The 21,231-nt window shown below is 40.1% G+C and overlaps 1 protein-coding gene across 1 annotated transcript in view; it reads right to left on the reverse strand.

Annotated features, from left to right (window-relative positions):
* LOC136675189 (protocadherin-16-like) overlaps positions 1–21,231 on the reverse strand; it is a 143,867-nt gene that overhangs the window by 18,048 nt on the left and 104,588 nt on the right. Inside the window, exons 3-10 of the mRNA XM_066651616.1 lie at positions 15,866–16,054; positions 13,376–13,607; positions 11,056–11,292; positions 8,484–9,122; positions 6,746–7,138; positions 5,081–5,268; positions 4,473–4,569; positions 3,369–3,526 (exon numbers count right to left, since the gene is read on the reverse strand). Coding sequence (XP_066507713.1) covers positions 3,369–3,526; positions 4,473–4,569; positions 5,081–5,268; positions 6,746–7,138; positions 8,484–9,122; positions 11,056–11,292; positions 13,376–13,607; positions 15,866–16,054 — 2,133 coding nt within the window. The remainder of the gene's footprint in view (positions 1–3,368; positions 3,527–4,472; positions 4,570–5,080; positions 5,269–6,745; positions 7,139–8,483; positions 9,123–11,055; positions 11,293–13,375; positions 13,608–15,865; positions 16,055–21,231) is intronic.

Consider the following 21,231-nt stretch of genomic DNA (forward strand, 5'->3'; position numbering starts at 1 on the left):
CGCTAAAATAAACTTTTGTAGCACATTTATTTTTAAGAGTGCACCGTATTTGAAGGCTAATTAAACAACCTTAACTATAACACATACATAAGCATTGAATAACAAATGTATACACGTATATTTTAGTATTTTTGTGGGAGGATTTTTGAATTGTTATCCATAATCCAGAAGCACATGTTGCTGCTGAATAATCTGTGTGAAATTGTTCACTGGTGTTAGTGTGTCCTTCCTTGATTCCAGCCCTGATCAGTATGATGCAGTTTGAGAAGATGAATGAATAAAATGTCATATTTATGAGTTTACGAGGGCTGTTGTTGCTATAATTTAAATGGTTTTTAGTGTTAAAACACTTTTATCAATACATATATATTACAAAAGAATTGTTATAAATATGTTATTTAATGCTAATGCACATTCTCAATGTATAGTACAATGTACATAATTCAAATTTTTTTCAATATTTCCAAATTTACTCTGTAACTTACTCATATTCACTAAAGACACAGACTGTGAGCAGTTATTTCCTCTACTGTACTGACCTATGCATTAGAGCGCAAACTGAGGCACATGAAAGCACGGCAAGGTCATTTCCTGTGACCTGTGAGTCCTGGAAACTCGGCTTTGTAACGGCAACAGGTGAAAGCTTTCGTCCTTAAATCACTGTGAAAAGTTTACAGTCCACTACAGTGGGCAGTGGAGAGTATGGTGGAAATAACTGCATTACTTAGTTCTCTAAAATGCAATGTACTGGAACGGTCCAGAGCGGCTGGTATTAGTTGAGTGGTATGCACAGCATTATCAGGATGTTGTTGTGGTGAAATGTTATCTGGTGCGAGTGTGTCCGGAGTGCTACCGTGCGAGAAGCCTGAGGTCTGATCACAGCGAGCCACAGCTGGGGCCCATCAGAAACCATCTGGGAACACTTGATTCAAAAGGTGCCTTTTCTTCTCCCCCTTTCTCTCCCCTCTCTCTTTCTTTCTTACTCTCTTTCTTTCTGGGGGCTGAGATACGGCAGGGACCCATGCACTCTACAATTAGCATCCCATTGCCTTTCAGAAATCACATCTGAAAAAGCACTATAGAAGAGGCCCACTGCCAGATACACTTCCATTCAGGACTAGGATCTGGACACTTTGGAGCGGATATAAAAACAAAAACAGTATACCGTATAAAATATAGCATGACGCACACATCCAGTTCAAGCCAATAGCCCAAGTGTCCTGGGCTTACTCATTTGGGTTTGAATTACAGGATCGAGCTCTGGAAAAGGGAAGTAATGCTGAGAGTTCTGGCTGGATGTGTTTTTACAGAATCACAGTCGACAGACAGAAGCTCACGGCTGCCACACACCAATTATCTCAACACATTATAAAATACCACACATTAAGACTGCAGTGTGATCTGCCACACACTGAACTGTGGTTTTGGCCATGATGAAGCCTGGCGTGTCTCAATGTGGTGGACAAAAATGGTTCTAATGGATATAAAATATTTACAATTAAACAAATAAGCCAAGACACTGCCCTTATTATAATATTGTTCTTTAAGAAAATACTTGATTCAAATAGGTTTCATATGGTTAAAAAAAGAATCACAATTTTTGATAATTTGGTCAATCATTGGCTCTTCCTAAATACCAAGAATGCAAAGAAAGGACTTGGGCTCTGTGGAAGAAGACCATTTTTGAGAAGTTACCTCACAAGTGCGAATTCATGATGCTACGGTCAATGATGTTGGCAAGTCACAAATCGATGCATCCTCGTTATTTGAGGCGGTTCAAGAATAACATCTGGGTTGACGTAAAATGGCATGAAAATTTAATATCACAAATATTAGCCAACATTTTCACGGTTATCTGTATTATCACGTTATTGTTAAAATGTGAAGAATAGTTCAGAATGTACTGATACACAAACTGAAATAATGTCATTACGTTCAATTGTGAACAACACAAAATTAAAAGCACTATATACTCTTTTAATAAACTTTAAACAAAAATAGACCTAAATGAACTATAGACTCTGGTCTTGTCTTTTTTTCAGTTTGCCTTAAGCAGTAAAAGTCATCATGTATACTTAAGACTTAAGAACCTTAAGGAGACTGTTGCTAATTTGGGTTGATTCTGTACGTGGCTTTTTCAAACCCTGGCACTCACCTTTTTAAACTATAATTAAAATTAGAAATGGCAATATCAACAGGAATTTTACCATGGTTTACCATAAAACATAAAAGTACATTTTTCATGTCTACATCTGTGTACTTTAAATATCTTCTGTGTTTGTGCTGAATATTGGAATAGAACTTTGGAGGTGGAAGATGACGGTAAGCAAGGACATGAGGACATGGGAACACAGCGGAATGCATGCTGAGAAACAGTCATAGTATTTTTTTAGTAGTATGTTTTGTGGTATTCATAAACAAGTGAGACTTGGTGTATGCATTTGAATTTGTGTGTGTGTGTGTGTGTGTGGTGTGTGTGTGTGTATGTCTGTAGGAGTGAGTTCTCGTTTTATGTGTTTTGTTTGAAACTGCAGCTCCCTGACCTTGGCCCAGTGTGTACCTTACTTATTAGATCCTGAAATGGGGGCGAGAAAGATATAGTTGGTTTTTGTTATTTCTTACTCATTTCTATGTTAAGTTATTTAAGGGATGAGTGAAGATTGCTCTGTGTAAAGGAACTTAAAAAATATATATAGGTTAAGAAATATACCGATTTTACTATGTAAGGGTTTATAATAAATGTGTAATAATGCATGTTTACAGATGGATTACAGAGGTACAGCTTATGGAAATGTAAGTATATCAGTTTCTGGTAATTTTCAAGTAATTACATGGCTATGTAAACAGAACTGTAATAAGTGCACTAGTTTAATGCATATGTCAATGTGATATAACACCAGTACTGTGGGTATGGATAATGTAATTATTAACTTAATAAAGACACAATACTATAGGAAATGTTTGAAATCTATGATTATAAACTTTAGCACTTAACTGACGGTCTTTTCTTGTCAGTAGCCAAAGGCTATACAGTATAATAATAAATGTGCCTAATAAATGCAGTGCATAGATTTTTTTGGTACTTATCTGCAGTCTACTTACAATTACCTTGAGCAGTCATTATTAATGCTGGACCCATAAAAAAATACAAAAATGAAACTAGACCTCAGTTTTGATTGGGAGTGTACATAACAGACCCATGTCTGCTCATGACACATTTTAGTGTTTCCTCACTCCTTAGTGTCCAAACAACATTTTGCCCAATGGTTTAAGTGACTTCTTGACTACAAATGTGAATACCACAACAAGGAATTCAATGGATGGGTGGATAGATGGAAAAAGGAAGAGAACGATGGAGAGGGTCTGACCTGTATACGCAGGACACAGGATGAGCTCTGAGGTGGAGCTCCACGGTCTGAGGCGGTCACAGTGAAACTGTACTCAGCTTTCTCAGCTCGTCTCAGTGGGGAGGAAGAGCGCAACTCGCCTGTGTTTGGGTTCAGAGAGAAGCGCTCTGCTCTGGAGCCTGAGACACAAGAGGAAATTGAGGTAAAAAGACAAATAAGTGGCAAGCCAATGTAAATGGCAGTTTTATTTTTTTTCTCATTGAGAAGTAGGTCTTCTATTGCACTATTCTCATTGGAGTTGGTGGGTCTTGCAGCCAGTATAAAATGCCTAATTAAATTATTGAAAAAATATTTGGTAACTCTATCTATGAATACTTTATTCATAAACTTAATGAATGCAGCAGTAAGGTTTTATATGGCACACAAAATAGTTTCGAATGCCTGACATCATACTGTAAAGCTTAGATTATAAACAATTATATATATATATATATATATATATATATAAAATTACAACAATATATATATAATTATAACAAGCAGGGGTTCCCAAAGTGGGGGGTGTGGAGCTATTGGGTGTGGGGGGTTGAGTTATCCCAAGCCACAACTTCCAAGGGGAAAACAAGAAATTATGATGAGGCATATCTCAAAACAAGCTCATAGTATTAACTGAAGAGATGAGGGGATTAAATGTGTCATTTGTTTCTCAGGAAGATGTTTTATAATTTATTTTTTGTGCAGGGAAGCAATTAGGAGCAACTATGTTTAGCAATGACTGTTAAGCACAATTACTTTATATTTGTTTTTCTTTTTTTCTATAATTAGTTAAAGTTTTATATAAATGTATAAAAAAATTCCAGTGGAGCTTGGAAGTAAAAGATGTGTATATGTGTCAATAAGTGGGGGGACTAGTGTTAGGATCTGTTTTATAATTCATAATGAACACATATTGTAATGCACTGACATTAATTAAGTGCTATACATGTAATGCATGTGAGATATTATAACGTAAACCACAGAATGTCTTGTAAAGGCAATAATGAAACGTTATGGATGTAAAATTGATAGAAGATTTTACCAATTACTTTGCTGACTGCTCATATTAAAGTATCTTTGCTTTCTTACCAGACAAAGAGTAAAAGATGGTGCTGTTCTCTCCTTCATCTGAATCTTTGGCCTGCAGCGTTCCCAAGAGAGAGCCGGGCGGAAGTCCCTCCTGTACCTGAAACACAAACACTCTGTTTAGAATATTGTAGATTAGGATAAAATAACATAAACATTCATAATAATCTATACATCCATTTTTAACTGTGCACAATTAAAAAGTTTATTTTAAAGTTGAGTGGTTTACCACATTTAGTGGTAGAAGTGTTATTCGAGTTGCCAAGTAAACAGCATATGCCATTAAGCTGCCAAATACACTGGAGTTTTATAACACAATGCAAAGTTTTAGCTAGCATATTTTAAATATACAGATTTATAATAAATAGAAGTATAGACACTAAAGCAGGACTCTATATATATATTTCCCAGTGAAATGAGCTCCTCAGGTGGAAAGTGCTGGAAGTGTGAGTTTGTCTGGATTGTGAAAAGTGGACATTGGCTGAGTCAAGTGTCAGTTAGCAGACTGACAGCAGAGTAGCACTCCATTTTGAACATGAAAGCCATCTACATTTATAATGGAATGGTTTGCTAGTTGTAGCAGACATGTGTGTTGTGTTCAGTGATCTCACCTGGATGACTAACTCTCTGTTGGGCAGTATGTGGCTAAAGACTGGAACGTTGTCATTCTCGTCCAGCACAGTGATGTGGGCAGTGCCTGTGGCGCTGCGCGGAGGAGTTCCTCCATCCTGCACCACCACCACCAGCTGATAACTGGACTGGTGCTCACGGTCCAGAGCTGCTCTGGTGCTGATCTCACCTAGAGAGAGAGAGAGAGAGAGAGAGAGAGAGAGAGAGAGAGAGAGAGAGAGAGAGAGAGGTTATCTTATTATTTATTATCTTGTTCTAACATATATAGATCTAAATGGTTTATATTTAGGTTCCTTTTAATTTTTTATGTTCTATTATGTTGAATTTTAAACAGAGAAAAGAGGGAATGAAATGAAGGAAAAAAGAGAAAGACTAAAACAAAGAGGGAGGGAGTTGTTTGATTGAGAGGAAAAAGAAAAGAATGAGAGAGAAATAGTGGTTAGAATTATCAAAATAAAGAGAGAGAGAGAGAGAGGGGGAGAGAGAGAGAAAGCTAATGATAGCTAGGAAACAGAGAGAGAGAGGGTGAGGTGGGGCATAGGATAAAAAAATGAGAGAAAGGGTGAAAGAAAGAGAGTAATTAGATTGAGTGGAAAAAGAATGAGAGAAATGCAGAGGTTAGAATTACAAAAAAAAACAAAAAAAGGAGAGGGGGTGGAAAAGAAAGATAGAGAGTGAGAAAGTGAGAGAGAGAGAGAGAGAGAGAGAGAGAGAGAGAATGTAAACAAATAAAAGAAATCTAAACAGTGAATGTCAGATTGGGAAGTAGTTGGGCTTTGGGAGTTGTAAATTACACGCAGCTCCGCTGCTGGAAAGCGATGGCGGTGGGTGGCAGTGCCAGTAACCCTGCTCTCTGCCAGAACTTAATCACCGCCTAATTGTATAACAATAGCCACAGGGACTTCCTGTCCAAATGAACTGAAAAAAGGGGCACATAAATTAACTGAATAACTTCAGCTGCCTGACTAGCTGAGCCCCAATCAATTGGAGACCGTAGGCCATAGTTGTCCAGGTCTGAGGTGCATTCCAGTTGCCCTAATAGTTCCCAGTGAAGTGGACTACACACAGATTTCGGACCTTAGTGTCGATCTCTGAATGGGTGGCCTTCTATTGAGTGTCACTCAAAATCCAATCTGCATGGATTAGATACGATATCACTGTTTATGGCTAGTGATGTAACTACGTGACCAGCTTTGTTTAAGGTCAAACATACTTCAGTTTTTTAGTCCAAACTATAAACCTGCTTTCACACTGAATTCAGTATGTGTTGCACTTCAGACGAAAAGTGGGAGAGAGCAGAGGGTCAGAAACATAGAGCACAAGCCTTTTCGCCATGTCAGAAGGAACTGCACAACAGACACACCTAGTCCTCTCCTTTTGTAAGTGCATAGTCTGAGATGTTATAAACTGATGAGACAGGTCACTGGCTGAAATATGAATGGCGTCCTTTTATAGATAAATTCCCGTCATCCACCCAGATGTGGGGGATCCACTCACTCTGGTTCATTCACTTTGATTTCCCCTCCTGTGTGAGTTATACTTTCATAATTTTGTTTGTTTTGTATTAATGGTAATATAGGTTTAAAAAAAAACTCAGTTGTAAACCATGCGTTAGACTGAGTCGAAATCGATTGAAGCTTGCTCACCAGTCTGGGAGTTGATCTGAAAGTTACGGTCAGTGTGCAGCAGTCTGTAGGCGAGCCGGCTGTTGAGACCAGCATCACGGTCAGTTGCTGAAACTCTGCCGAACCCAGTTCCTGCCGGCAGGTTCTCCCTCACGGCCAGGAAAACCCTCTCCTGAGAGAGACGAGGGGAGTTGTCATTTTCATCCGTCACTGAGACCCTCACAGTGGCACTGCCTGTTTTCTTCATCCTCCCGCTGCCCGTAGTTGCCTGTACGGTCAGCAGGTAGATGTCCTTGGCCTCTCTGTCCAGAGCACTCTTCACAAAAAGCCAGCCGCTGTCCGGAGCAATCCCAAAACCTGCCGCATCTCCGTCGGGTCTTAAACGATAGGTCAGTTCAGCAGCAGGAGTGGAACCTTCAGAGATATAGAAATTAATGTTGCGTGTACTTTAGAGTTCCTGATGATGAACTGATGTGGACTCATTGACAATCACAGCAATAAACATATTCAAATGAACTATATATAAAGTACACCCATCTACCTGCTTGTATATAGCATTCATTAAAAGAGCTTTTTATCATGTAGAATATAAGTTTAGCTAATAATACTCTAGAAGAAGTTCAATAGTCTGTGATCATAAATAATATGGTTGAAATCTCTGATCTAACAATCTTATTGTGATTCAATGGCAGTTTAATGCACAATTTCACCACTGTTTGATTTGATCAGATTATTTATTTAAATGTTAATTTATTTATTCATTCTTTCAGTTTCTGTTCATGTGGTCTCCTGCTCAGAGCCGCGCTGGGTCAGGAGCCTACTTGAAATCACTGGGCAAAAAGATTATGTAAATGATGGCTAGATGACAACATATTTCTTATGTTAATCTCAAAATAACAAAGTAAAAAGAAAAACGGGAAAATGCTCCATTCATCTCAAACTAACACTCAAACTAACAAACACCTCTTCACTAGCTATGTTTACTTTGCCTTTACTTCAGCTAGCCGCCCTCTGTGTACAGAAGGAAAGACTTTTAAAATACAAATCGAAAGAAATACAGTTGACTCATGCCATTTTAAACCAACATCTCCTCACAGTTCTAAAGGAAAAAACACAGTTTGTTTTCCATAATCATGGGACATAGTGGCAGATACCGCAGTGTGTCCTTGTGTTGTGTATTCTCTGAACAGACAGCGGTGGGAAAGACGGATGTGCTTAAAGTAAATGTAGTTACTGAAGGAGTAAATTTCTTTAAGCATTTATATCATATATCATATCATATCATATCAACTGTTGGCCAATGATTCATAGAGCTGAAACTCTTGGAGTCGACTTAGTCTTGGTATGCAAGTGGCTTCTGTAGCCTGCTTGGGAATGTTAAAAATTGGCAAAAAGTATTTGAAGAAAAAGCAACCATCACCATAGTTTTAGATGCTAATATGTTTTTAAAATGTAATAAAACTTTTAAAGCTATTAATTGTGCACATTAGTAATAAACAATGTCTCTAAAATCATAAAACATTAAAAACACATTACTGAAATTAAGCTTTGTTTTAATTTGAGTAAAATTTTTGATAATAAGAATACTAAAATTAGACTTATACTAATACACATTTTGATCAAAATCAGCTGCCAGAATTAACACTGTACTGCAAATTTGATTCACCACATTGCATCGTACACCACTATCATGTCTGAAGACATATTAACAAAGCAATTGTTTACAAGAAGAATAGATTGCACTGACCTCCATTAGCACCGTTTGCAGCCTGCTCTCTGTTGAGTGCACGCACTTGTAGGAAGCGTGTGTTGAGGGGTGTGTTTTCTTTCAGCTCCACACGGTAGGTCAACGTGTCGAAAGCAGGACCCTGGTCATCCTCGGCCTGGACATGAACCACGAGCATGAAGGTAGCGCTGCGCTGTGGGACCCCTCCATCCCGGGCCAAAAGCTGCAGGTCATAGCGTGGGACATTGTCGTATGACAGACTGGAGATCAGACGGATCTCTCCACTGCCCCGATCCACACTGAAAGCCCTCTGACCGCTGGACGGCAGCAGGTGGAAAGTCAGACGGCCGTTCTGACCAGAGTCGCGGTCCTCAGCCTGGACCCGGTACACCACTGAGCCAATTTTGGTGACTTCAGGCAGAAGCAGGGACTCAGAGGAAGAGGGCTGGAAGGTGGGAGCGTTATCGTTGACATCTGCAATGGTGATAATGACCCGTGTCTGACCAAAAGCTGGGGGAGAGCCACTGCTGGCCTGGACCTCTAACTCCAGTGATGGACGAGCTTCGTGGTCTAGCGGGAGGCTTGTGCGAAGTGCCCCTGTCTCAGAATCAACAGTGAAATAGCCATCAGGGTCACCAGCTGAGATGGTGTAGGAGATGTCCTTGGAAGCTCCTGGATTAGGCGAGAGGAAGAGATTTAGAATGACTATACATCTTAATATGATAAAATAATGGTATTATCATTTTATGCTGATATTGGTGATGGGTTGAGGTGTAGGAATTTGTTCCAATCCTGCAACAGCATAAACCCATATTGTGTGATGTCGTATTTGTAGCTGTTCATTGATTTCTCTGTGTGTTGATTCTAAGAAAGAACAAGAGACTTCAAAAGATTCTCTGTTTCTCAACTAAACACTTTTCACTGTTCAGCTTTAAAGTACCATAGACATGTCAGAAAACAAAACAGCCAGAACATAAAGTGTATAATAACATGGCTCAGGCAGTGGAAAGGAATCTGTGATTGATGCGAGGGTCTAATGAGCTCCATAGAGCAGCTGTTTTTCTATTCGTTCAAGTGGCCCAATACTGGCAAAAATGTGTATCCAGCCTTTCAGCATGTCCAGCTACAGCAGCTAACAGAACCCTGGCCCTCTCAGCCCTACAGATGTGGAGATGTGTGTGTGTGTGAGTGTGTCTGTGTGTATGTGTGCATACCAGGAATATATACATTGTGGGGACTAAAAGCTGGTCCCCAAAAGGTACACGGTTACATTTTAAAGTGAATACATGTTGGATTGGATTTAGTTTAGAGTTAAAGTTGGGGTTAGGGATATGCCAGTAAAGTTTATTAAAAACTTAAAGGTAAGTCTCCACAAAATGAATGGAAGCCTATGTAATGTCCCCACAGTTCAAAGATACAAGATTGAGTATGTATGTGTGTGTTTTTATGCAGCAGTGGGAATAGAAATTGGTGACTCATGTATGGAATTCTTATTTCCCCAATTTTCCCTTTAGCTAAAATGTAGACATGTTTGGTGCCTAAAGCTTCTTTAGTTTTGCAATGGAGCAGCATGGATAATATATTTAACAAGTAATGTATGGACACCCAAGGTTTGTAGACACCTGTTCAACCTTTTCTATTGTTTTAACAGCATTTACTTTTCTGGGAAGGCTTTACACTAGTTGGAACATTTGATTGGGGAGAATTATATTCAGCCAAAGAAACATCAGTGAAGTCACTTGCTGATCATACCAGACTGCTCCATCACTCCAAAGTACACAATCCTACTATTCCGTAGTCCCATGTCAGATGGTTTATTATTATTAATAATAATAATAATAATAATAATAATAATAATTTTTATTGGCCCCATAACACTCAGGGTTGCTGTACATCATAAAATATGCTTTCTTAAAAGGTAATTATATATTTCTATTTCTTTCCAGTTACATTAACCTCATAGCTGTAGTGAAAAACTGAAGAAAGCGAATTCCGACACGAAACATATCTTGTTTCATTTACTATAGTCGCAATAATGATAATGCAATCAAATACAATTGCGACACTATATCTTTCAGTCAGATTAGGCAAAGCAAGTACATATATATATATATATATATATATATAATTGTATATAAAACATTTCAGGCACAAAGGCAATCCAATGTGAATTACCTAAACAAAGTGAATGCAAATAAAGGTAAAGCTTAAATGAATAAATTTAGAGCTGCCAATTTATGTAAAAAAAAGTAACTAAATAATCACAGATGCGTGTGTGAGAGAGACTGAGATAGAAACAGAGAAAGAGGAGAAGGGTAAGAGTGAGAGATAGCTATGATATTTAATACATATTCCAGCATAAATAATATGTAATTTAAAAGGTCTAGAGGCTCTGTAAAAAAAATTAATTATGAGAGGAAATTTGTTACAATTATTAATTTGAATTAAACTTTAACACAAGTTAAAGTACAGTTAATGTACGTTAATACTGACAGCACAATTACAATAAAAAGGACAGTAAAAACTTAAATGTTAGCAACATCCAAGACTGTCATTTATATCCAATAAATGCCTTGCAGAAATGATAACATTGTCAAACACTCACCATTCCTGCTGTTTGCCCGCACCACTCCGACCTCAGTGCCCCTCAGCACATCCTCAGAGACGGTGAAGAAATACTGCACCTGCTCGAACACAGGAGGCGCCACTGAGCCGCCCACCACACTGATGTTCACTCTGGCATTGACCGGGGCAGTGAGACCACCGCCATCCAGTGCTGTGATCACCATGGCGATGACAGAGTTGGCCTTACCGTGCAGGGAGCGCGACAGAGAAATCACCCCTACAGGGAGACAAAGGCCAACAAGAAGAAGATTGCAGTGTGATCCCTCAGAGCAAAGAGAACACTGACCACACAGTCAGGAATTAAAGGATGCATTACTGTAAGTGGAGACATAAAAATAGCATGTTCTTAATATTCTTAATAATGTTAGGTTCAACTGCAACTGCTGCTTCTCAGCTGGTGGTCCTCAGGCCAGTACAGAGGGGGAGCCTGTGGTCCATATGGGTTGATGATGTCACCTTGTTATATCAGTGGAAATACAGTTAACTTAGGAGACGCATGATGAAACATTCATTTGTCAGTGTATGGGCACTTTCATCTGAGGATATGGAGCCTACCAACCCACAAACTGTGAAACATGAAAAGCCAAACTTTTTTTTGTGGTTTATCACAGTCAGTAAACATAGAGAAAAAATGAGTCATTGATTTTTGCTCCCTATGCAGAGTGTTACATTAGAATTATATGTCACTCCCTCCCCCCACCCCTAACCCAAAACCCAAGCATCTCCAATCATAGCCCCAGACCTATGAGCAAAAGTTGGGGTTAAACTGTAAAAAGCAGACATGACTAGAGGTGAGACATGAGGTCATTGTGAACAGGCCTGTTCTGACACAGGGAAGAATGGTGCCGTGTTATTTGATTCTTGTGGCATTTTGACAAAACATGTCACAGAGATTTCATTAAGACCACAGAAATTGTGGAAAGGGTATAATATGCCCCCTTCAAGAAAAAAAAAATGTTTTCAACTGAGTAACAATATTAATTAAACCCTGCACAAACCACTGCCACCCCCTGACCACTCACAAAAATGGCAAAAACATGTCTGTACATTCATGAATTATGTTTTTAATCTGTAGAATTTCATGCTACTGGTTTTGTCTCAAACCAGATTGCTCAATACATTAGTAATGTAAAGATTTAGAGGTGTGCTACACTCCCCACCCCTGGATTCCAGTGAACCTGAGGTATTGTTTTTAGCAGTGCATTGTAAGTTTGTTTGAGTGCACTGAAGAATTTCCTTTATGTTTTTGGACACTTCTACAAAATGGTGGAATCCCAACATAGTGCACACTCTTGTGAACAGGGCCCAGTTTTGGACACAGCAACTGTCTCCTTCGCTGTCCACGTGTTTTTCCTTGACACTCCCCACTTCCTCTCATGTGACTGCTGTTCTTCATTTGTTATTGTTTAGAAGTCCTGTCCTCAGTCTCAGTCTTTGTGGGTCATTTGTGGTGTGTGGTCTTTGTTCTCTGTGTCTTGTGTCTCTCTGTGTTTCTCTCTTCTTCATCTGGGTTTGTGGTTTAGGTTCTAGTTTTGTAGTTCTAAGCTTTTTGTCCTACCTTTTATTTTGTTTTACCTCATCATTTGGTTTCTACTTCTCTCTCTGTCACTCAGTCTCCTAGTTAGTCTTTATTTCTTCCCTATTCTCAGATTTTGTACCTTTCATGGTCTTTATGTCCTATCATAGGTTCTTTGTTAGTTTATTGGTTAATCCTCACCTAATGAAGCTTTTCCACTGCATGGTACTGTCTTTGCTCAGCTCTATTCACTTTTTGGCCCTTGGTCCCTGGTTGCTTTTCCACGGTGCTACCCCGCCAATGACATCGCAAATCACTGCAGTGGCAGTGTTGCACGTACAGTGGAAAAGCAACTTTAGTTACTTGCTATTAGTATGTTGCTTTGTACTTGGTTTGTCTATCTAGTTCCCTTATTTCTGTCATACTTAGTGTTTTTTGTTCTTCGAATTATGTGTTTAATTCTTTGATATGATTGTTGTTGATTTCCATTTTCTCTAACTTCTCAGCATTTACTTCTGCATCTTTGTGCCACATTGCTTGCCAAGAGTGACAAAACCTGGTACTGCCACTTTTCAGTAGGAAGTCACATTGTTTTATCAAATCATTGCATTCCAAGTGGTATTGGAATATCAAAATGTCTTTTAGATAGTGACCAAATGAAAAGTGTATAAAATGGAGGTTGAAGGCCTGTAATTAAATCAAGCAATTGTAAGTAAACAAACACTCACTCACTCACACACACACACACACACACACACACACACACACACACAAACACACACACCTGTGTCCTTGTTAAGGGTAAAGAAGCTGGAACCTCCTCCTGGAACGGTGCGATATGTGACTTTTCCATTCTCCCCAGCATCAGGGTCATGGGCTGTTACCCTGACAACGGAGGTCCCTGGGGCACTCTGGGAGCTCAGACTGACCGCGTAGCTGACTGGGTAAAACGTAGGCCTGTTGTCATTGATGTCCTGCAGGGACACCATCACAGAGGCTGAGGAACTCAGTCCACCCTGAGAGAAATCAGAGAGTATGTCACTGGACACTATATAACGGTAACATCTGGAAAAGCTGCTTCAATGCAGGTTCTTTTCTCTCACTTTGATGATTAAAATATAAAAGAGAAATCCTTAAAGAACTCAGAGTGATGAAAAAACAGCAGTTATGAAGAGAGTTATATGGATTGCAAACTCATTACAGCTTTTATGCAGGCACTGTTTTATAATGGAAACAGAAAAATGAGAGAACTGCTACTTGGCCTGAGAGAGAGGGAGAGGGAGAGAGAGAGAGAGAGAGAGAGAGAGAGAGAGAGAGAGAGAGAGAGAGAGAGAGAGAGAGAGAGAGATTATAGATTGGAGACAGAGAAAGAAAGACATCAGGACAGATATAGAGAGTCCTAAAAAGTCAATGAGAGTTGGAGAGAAAAACAGACAGAGAGAGACACAGAAAGAAGCAAAAAAAAGAGAGAGAGAAAGAGACATAGTAGTGTAAGAGAGAACGAGAGAGAATCCTCAGAGAGTGAGATAAGGACAAAGATAGAGACAAAACAGAAACAGAAAAGAAAGTAAAAGCAGGAAAAGAAAGAGGAAAAAATGAATTAAAGAAAATGAGGACACAGACAGAAATGTGAAGAGAAAAAGACATTGGGACAGAATTGAGAGAGAGAGAGTGATAGACAAAGAGAGAGAGAGAGAGAGAGAGCGCGAGAGAGAGAGACAGACAGACAGACAGACAGACAGACAGAGAAAGAATACATGTGCATGGTGCATGCGTTGGTATATAACAATGCCCCCCTGGGACCGTGTGTTTTACTGCCGGTTCATTGGCGCAGTGACTGAGTGTTGATGCTGGCAGTAAAGCAGAATTTGTTTAAGCTGTTAATCAGAAAGCTGCTCAGAGGACCCCGTTAAAGCACAAACGCCCCTTTGTATCAAAGCCCCGTGCCTTCTCTTGAGTGGAAAATGTTATTAATGGGTTAAACTCTTAAATAACGCTCTACTAAAAGGTTACTGTGTGATTTGTAAGTAAGATACAGCCATTGAAAACAACACAGACCAATGTTACGGACCATTAGCATTCACAAGCAAACATTCCTGAAAAGTGCAACAGTCCTAAAAGTCAACGGCGCTTAAGCATGTTATGAAACTGCACTGTGTAGATGTAATTTAAGGCTATTACTATTGATTATGACTCTACAAGCATCTTAATGCAGAGATGGTATTAATGGTAGAGAACATGTTCAGTATGGTACACAAACTACTCATATTTCCAATTTCTTTAGCCATTTTGTGGCGGAATGGTGGCGCAGCAGGTAGTGTTGTAGTCACACAGCTCCATGGACCTGGAGGTTGTGGGTTCAAGTCCTGCTCCAGGTGACTATCTGAGAGGAGTTTGGTGTACTCTCCATGTCTGTGTGAGTTTCCTCCGGGTGCTCCAAAAACACACTTTGGTAGGTGGATTGGGGACTCAAATGTGTCCACTGGTGTGAGTGTGTGTCACCCTGTGAAGGACTAGGGCACCCTCCAGGGTGTGTTCCTGCCTTGCACCCAATGATTCTGGGTAGGCTCCGCACCCACTGCGACCCTGAACTGTATAAGTGATTAAAGAAAATGTATATAACCACTTCATCTAGATCAAATTACTGGACTACTTTTATCCAGTTCAGGGTCTGGAGTTTACCCAGAATCTGTGCGCAAGGCAGGAACACCCACAGGGTTGCCAGTTCTTTGCAGGACGACACACACTCACACCCCCAACTCCAGGTCCATGGAGCTGTGTGACAGCGACACTACCTGCTGCCTCACTTTAGACATGCGTCCCAATGAAGATATTTTTTAATTTCTGAGCTTTAATGGGTATAAACTGCGTTATCCATGGTTTATTTTTACTGTTACCATCAGAGAAACAGTATTTTCCTGTTCCTGAAAAGTTAGCTTTTTGAAGATATATGTTTTTAATCAGAGAGCAACAAAACAGATTGAGAATGAGACAGAACCATAGAGACAAAAGCATGTAAACAACAAACAGCAGACCACAGGGCTTATGAAATACTGGCGAATGTGAAACACCTGTTGCTAGTCACATGACACAAAAAGGGGCATGGCACTAGAGCACATGAGGAGACAAGATCACATGACTAGACAGATGGAGCACATGGCAGATGAAAACAAACACTGAACACATGGCATTGAACAGCACACAAGACTGAGACAATGCAGAAATGAAACAAAGCACAGGACAGGAACAGAGTGTGACATTTGTTAAGAAATACCCCATCAGCAGCGGTGACAGTAAACCGGAAGCTGTCTGCCCCTTCGTCTCGGTCCAGAGCTGCGCTGGTGCAGATCTGACCTGTTTCTTTATTGATGCTGAAGAGTGTTGGAGGAGAAGCGCCAGGTCCCGATGCTAAAGAATATGTTATAGCTCCAAACGAGCCGCCATCAGCATCTTTCGCTGTCACCTAAGAAAACAAAAACAAGATACAGCAGTGTTATTAACAATACCTGAAATATGGATCCAGATGTGTCCTGCCCTGCCTTGTTGTTTCTCTCCTATTTGAGTAATTCTCTGTCCTTTTTTTAACACACAAATGTCATGGTATATAGGTTTACTTAAATTAAGGGATGGCTTAGGAACACCCACACCTGTAAAAGTTGTGAGTTGTTATTTCATACATAAAGTTGAACACTGGCCCGAATGATCAGAAATTCAAAAGGGCATTTAACATTCCTCGAGTAATAGGTCATAGAAGGCAATACCACCACAGTGGACAGTGAACTGGCCATCATCGGGAGCCTAATGATTGAACGGGAGCACCAGGCTAGAATTGTCCATGTGAACAGTCAAAATATCACATGCACATTGAATGCAAGAGGCCCCACATACATGTCCTGCAGGTCAGAGCAGCATTCTTTAGCTTCCATGGGATATTTCAGCAGAAGCCAAACCAGAGTGCCTCCATGATTTCATGGGGTCTGCACCACACATGAACCTTACCATCAGCCTAAACCAACTTATAGTATAAACATGCCACATATAGCCGGTCAGCTAGGGTCCAGTTAGTAGCCTCATGAGCCCAGGTGAGGTGTGTCCTCATATTTCCAGTGTCCAGAGGCACACCGGTATGTCTTCCGTTTACATGCTGCTATCACATGTCTGTGTATATACCCCTTTGTTTCCCTTTGTATGGGCTAGGACATTGCTGTATGCTCCCTTCCTGGCCGTGTGCTTGCTTCTTTTTGATCAGTCTGGGTATATGCTGAGTGTGACTGTTTTCTTGTTATGCTGTTAGTTTCTAGTTTTATCAGTTTCTTGTTACCTTGTTGATTTTTTTTTCTTTCTCTGTGAACTCTGCCAATAAAAATAACTTGCGTGTGCATCCTGGCTCTGTGGCGTCACAGTTACAGTTTGGCTTTATTCACACTCAATTAGATTAGGGTTATATTAGATCTTTTGGTTCATTGGTTCTTGCTCAGTGGACAAGAAATATCACAACAAAATGGCAACCTACCAGTTGAAGGATTTCATCTATCAACAAAACATGTTTCTTTGTTTATGAAGGATATTTGTATAGTTTGGGATGTACAACAAACTCATGTCATGGTTTCTTTAAAAGAATATGATATAAACTGAATACAAGGCAAGAGTTAGACATCTTAGGGTTTACCAGTCAGACCCTGTGGGCACTGTGTTTGAGAGAGAGAGAGAGAGAGAGAGAGAGACAGAAACAGACAGACTGATAGGGAGGACAAGTTTGAGTGCCAAAGTGAATAAGAGAGTGTGAGTAAGTTGTGTGGGAGCTGCCCCAGATGCCTCAGCCATGCCCCCAACATACCTGGGCACACAGCCATAGAGAGAGAGAGAGTGAGTGTAATGGGGTAAAAAAAAAGCTGGGATGGAGAGTTGTACTACATTTAGCTACTGAACTTGCAGACAACAATAAAGACAGAGGTGTCAGGTATGGGTTATTTATACAACCATGTCAAAAGTTTGGTTGCACCCAACTGTATGTTAACTCATCATGAAGTCTCTTGAAAGAATGCAAAGTGAAAGGTGGGAGTCCTTGAAAGAAGGTAAATTATAACTTTCTTAGAATGTTTTCCATTAACCATATTCTAATACATTTTCATTTGTTACTTCTAACAAGTTTCATTGACACTTGTTAGAGTAAGCTGCATTTTAGACATATTCCAGGTAACGCCCTGCCATTTTTGTCCCGAGTGTTACCTTCAAAACTAACATTGGAACATAATCAACTGAGCAAAAAAAAAAAAAAACAACCAACCACCACACCTCCTATGCCCCCACCTCCAGCACTAGCTAATGATGCTCCTTTTAGTCAGCTGTTATCTCTACTGTCAGCTCTACTACTAGCTCATCTGTAGGAGCAGCTGCCTAATCCTCCTCCTCTAACACAAAACCCTACCCTACCCAGATCTTACAATGCTTTTTTTACACATGTAATGCTCCTTGTGAATATTAAACTAAGCCTTGTTTACAGGTGTTTAGCTTATCCGACTCAAGTACTGACCCCTATATTATGACCAGGTTACCCTCAGTGTATTGTAAGAAATACATTTGGCCATTGGGAAAGTTATGACTCAGGTTAGCATATTTTTACGATACATTGATTTGTTTTTATGATACATATATGACGATGTGTTTTTTCTCTCTCCACAGCTGGATGAAAGTTAATTCAGCTGGACAGATACAAACAAAAGAGAGACAGAGACAATGTTCAGCCCAATGTCCATCTGTTAGGCTAGATTTCTCTGGCTAGTGGACCCATAAGAATAGAAACCCTAGTGCTTGGATCAGAGTACACTTTGCTTCTACAAATCACAAAACCATTTGTTTGTCTAGGAACTTAGCCTCTACTCAGTACAGGCACCCAGACAGCACCTCGACCATCCTTTCATGATACGCACCACTCATAAAACACAAGTGTGACAGAAAAATATACAGTCCACCACTTGGCAAGGACCAGTCAGGGTCATTAGCTGATCTGAAGGGAAGCGTTTGAGGACTGAAAGCAGAATGGATGTCAAAGCTGGAGTTTTCTCATGTAGGATGTGCAGTAGCAGGACATTGCTTTACAGAGAACGGCTGTCTATGTGTCCACCAGCTGTGAGAACGGAAGACTGTGTTTACGACTGGGTTCAGGTCAAGTTCATTTGCCTTCCAGACGTTTTCTTATGACACTAAACACTGTGAAGGGGCGTGTGGAGGAAATCCCTTTCTGTGCAGGTATCCGTCTCAATGGAGTGTTTATCCAAAAAGCTGAAAAGGTTCTACAGATGAATGATGGGCAAGGCAAACATTTCTGTTTTAGTGTTTTATAAATGTTTTCAGAAATGTGTTATGGTCCTTCCCTCAGTTTTTTATAAAAAAAATTGTAGTACTAGGGAATTTATAGTACTAAATTATAGGCAAATGATAGCTCTGCTTATGAATGTTTTGTTTACCTTTATCTGGACTAAGTAAAGTATGTCTAAAATCACATTCCCATATTTCTCAATAACCAAGCTTTCTACAAACCCATATGCCATCCCATTCATTCCCATGAGAATAAAGGCCTTTACTGCACCACAGTGTTACAAATTATCTATTAAACATGATGTTCACATAGAATGCTTCCTCTTGGATTTGTTTGTGTGCTGGAAAAAAGCTCCGGTGTTTGGACACAGTCCTAGCTTGGTGAATGAGGAAAAACCAAAGGCCTCTGTCTGAATGGCTCAAGTGTACTTTCTCTGCTTCACTGGCTGAGCCACAAGAAATGGCACCTGGAGGTGTTTGGAAAGTGGATGACCCCAGAATGTTGAAAAGCTTAAAAAAAGGACAAGGATGTTGCTCTATTTATGCCTTCTAGGTGGGTAATATTGACTTTTTTTCCTGCTACATATTACTTAAGGAGGAACTGACTCCAAATTCGGGGGACTGCTTACTGCCTGACAGAAAAAAGACTGAAAAATGCTTGAGTTACCAATGAGTTTCTGTCATAATTCAAACAATGAATAAAACATACAGACAACTTCAGCCACACACAATCTACAGTACATTCTTACTCAAACATACTGTTCCACCTTAAAGGATAATACGCTTCTTAATGAAAAAAAAAAAGGAAAAAACGAAGAGGGTACAAGGGGGAGTTCTCCAGAATTATTAACGTTGCCTTTAATACCCTGGATTTCAGAAGAAACCTGAATGAGTTGTTTTTTTAAAAAACTTTTGGGCAAATGGTGTATAAGCAACAATACAGGTCTGCTGAAGTACTTGTTTGCAAAGGACGTCCAAAAGACCAATAATGACAAATTTGCAGTATCCAGCCTTCAAACCTAGAACCTAGAGTCCACATCTGACCTGCAACTGGATTTCTATAGCCAGAAAGCTTGGGGTCATGACCTCTTGAGTCCTGTTTTTGGTTTGACCCCTTTTCCCTCACAACACTTGGTAAACAGAAGTACACTGGTGGTCCCGGTACCCCCTCATTTATCATTTCCATACATATACACAGCTTCCAAAGCCGATATGCCAACAAAAAGTTCCTCTGCAAAACATTAGGGGGAAATGACCTTTGACACCAGGAGGACCTGCTTCTGAACTAAAAATAATTCATGTGTTTGGATTTGAGAGAAGCTCCATAACACTGCCTAGTGCCATTTACAGCACTTATAAAATGTATAAAGACTTATCTATATAATCTAGTAGCTGTATGAAAGCTGTTTAAAAGGGCCTGGTCTGAGACAGATGTTTCTAAAGCTGAGTTTCCTCTGCCCTCATCCACTCCAGTATTTTTTCATTCTAAAATCTGTGTCCAAAGGATTGCATATTATTTTGGCTGGTCACCAAATGGTTCCATTACTGGTCAAGATCGGTGTGTGCATGTGTCTGGCTGCGGGATGTCTCTGTGCTTTTACGGAAGCAAAAGCAGCCCTCTTTTCAATGCACCAACATTACACCTGATGTAAACACCTCAAGTATAATTAACTATGCTCTCACAATGTGCATAACTCTGTATAATCTCCATAGAAATGCAGGGAATTACTTTCTAGAGCAGCTGCAGAGGATACCATGACCAATGTTCAGAGGTTATAAAGTCTCCAAGAAAGATCTAGAACTATCCAATACATTTGGGATGAGCTGGAGTGGAGTGTCATCCATACCTGTATCCTCACTAATATTGTCATGGCTAAATGACATTATATTCCCTCAGAAACTCATCATCAATAATCCTCCCAGAATAACAGAAGCAGTTACAGCAGCAAATGGGAGCAGAATACCTTTCATTTCAGAGGAAATGTTGGATGAGCACCACATTCATGGACATATAATGAATTAACATTCACATAAAACATGCTGGGTGGCACGGTGGTGCAGCAGGTAGTGTCGCAGTCACACAGCCCCAGGGGCCTGGAGGTTGTGGGTTCGATTCCCGCTCCGGGTGACTATCTGAGAGGAGTTTGGTGTACTCTCCATTTCTGTGTGAGTTTCCTCCGGGTGCTCCAAAAACACACTTTGGTAGGTGGATTGGGGACTCAAAAGTGTCCGTAGGGGTGTGTGTGTGTGTTGCCCTGTGAAGGACTGACGCCCCCTCCAGGGTGTATTCCCGCCTTGTGCCCAATGATTCCAGGTAGGCTC

The sequence above is a fragment of the Hoplias malabaricus genome, chromosome 18 (assembly GCF_029633855.1).
Source record: "Hoplias malabaricus isolate fHopMal1 chromosome 18, fHopMal1.hap1, whole genome shotgun sequence".
NCBI classification, from domain to species: domain Eukaryota; kingdom Metazoa; phylum Chordata; class Actinopteri; order Characiformes; family Erythrinidae; genus Hoplias; species Hoplias malabaricus.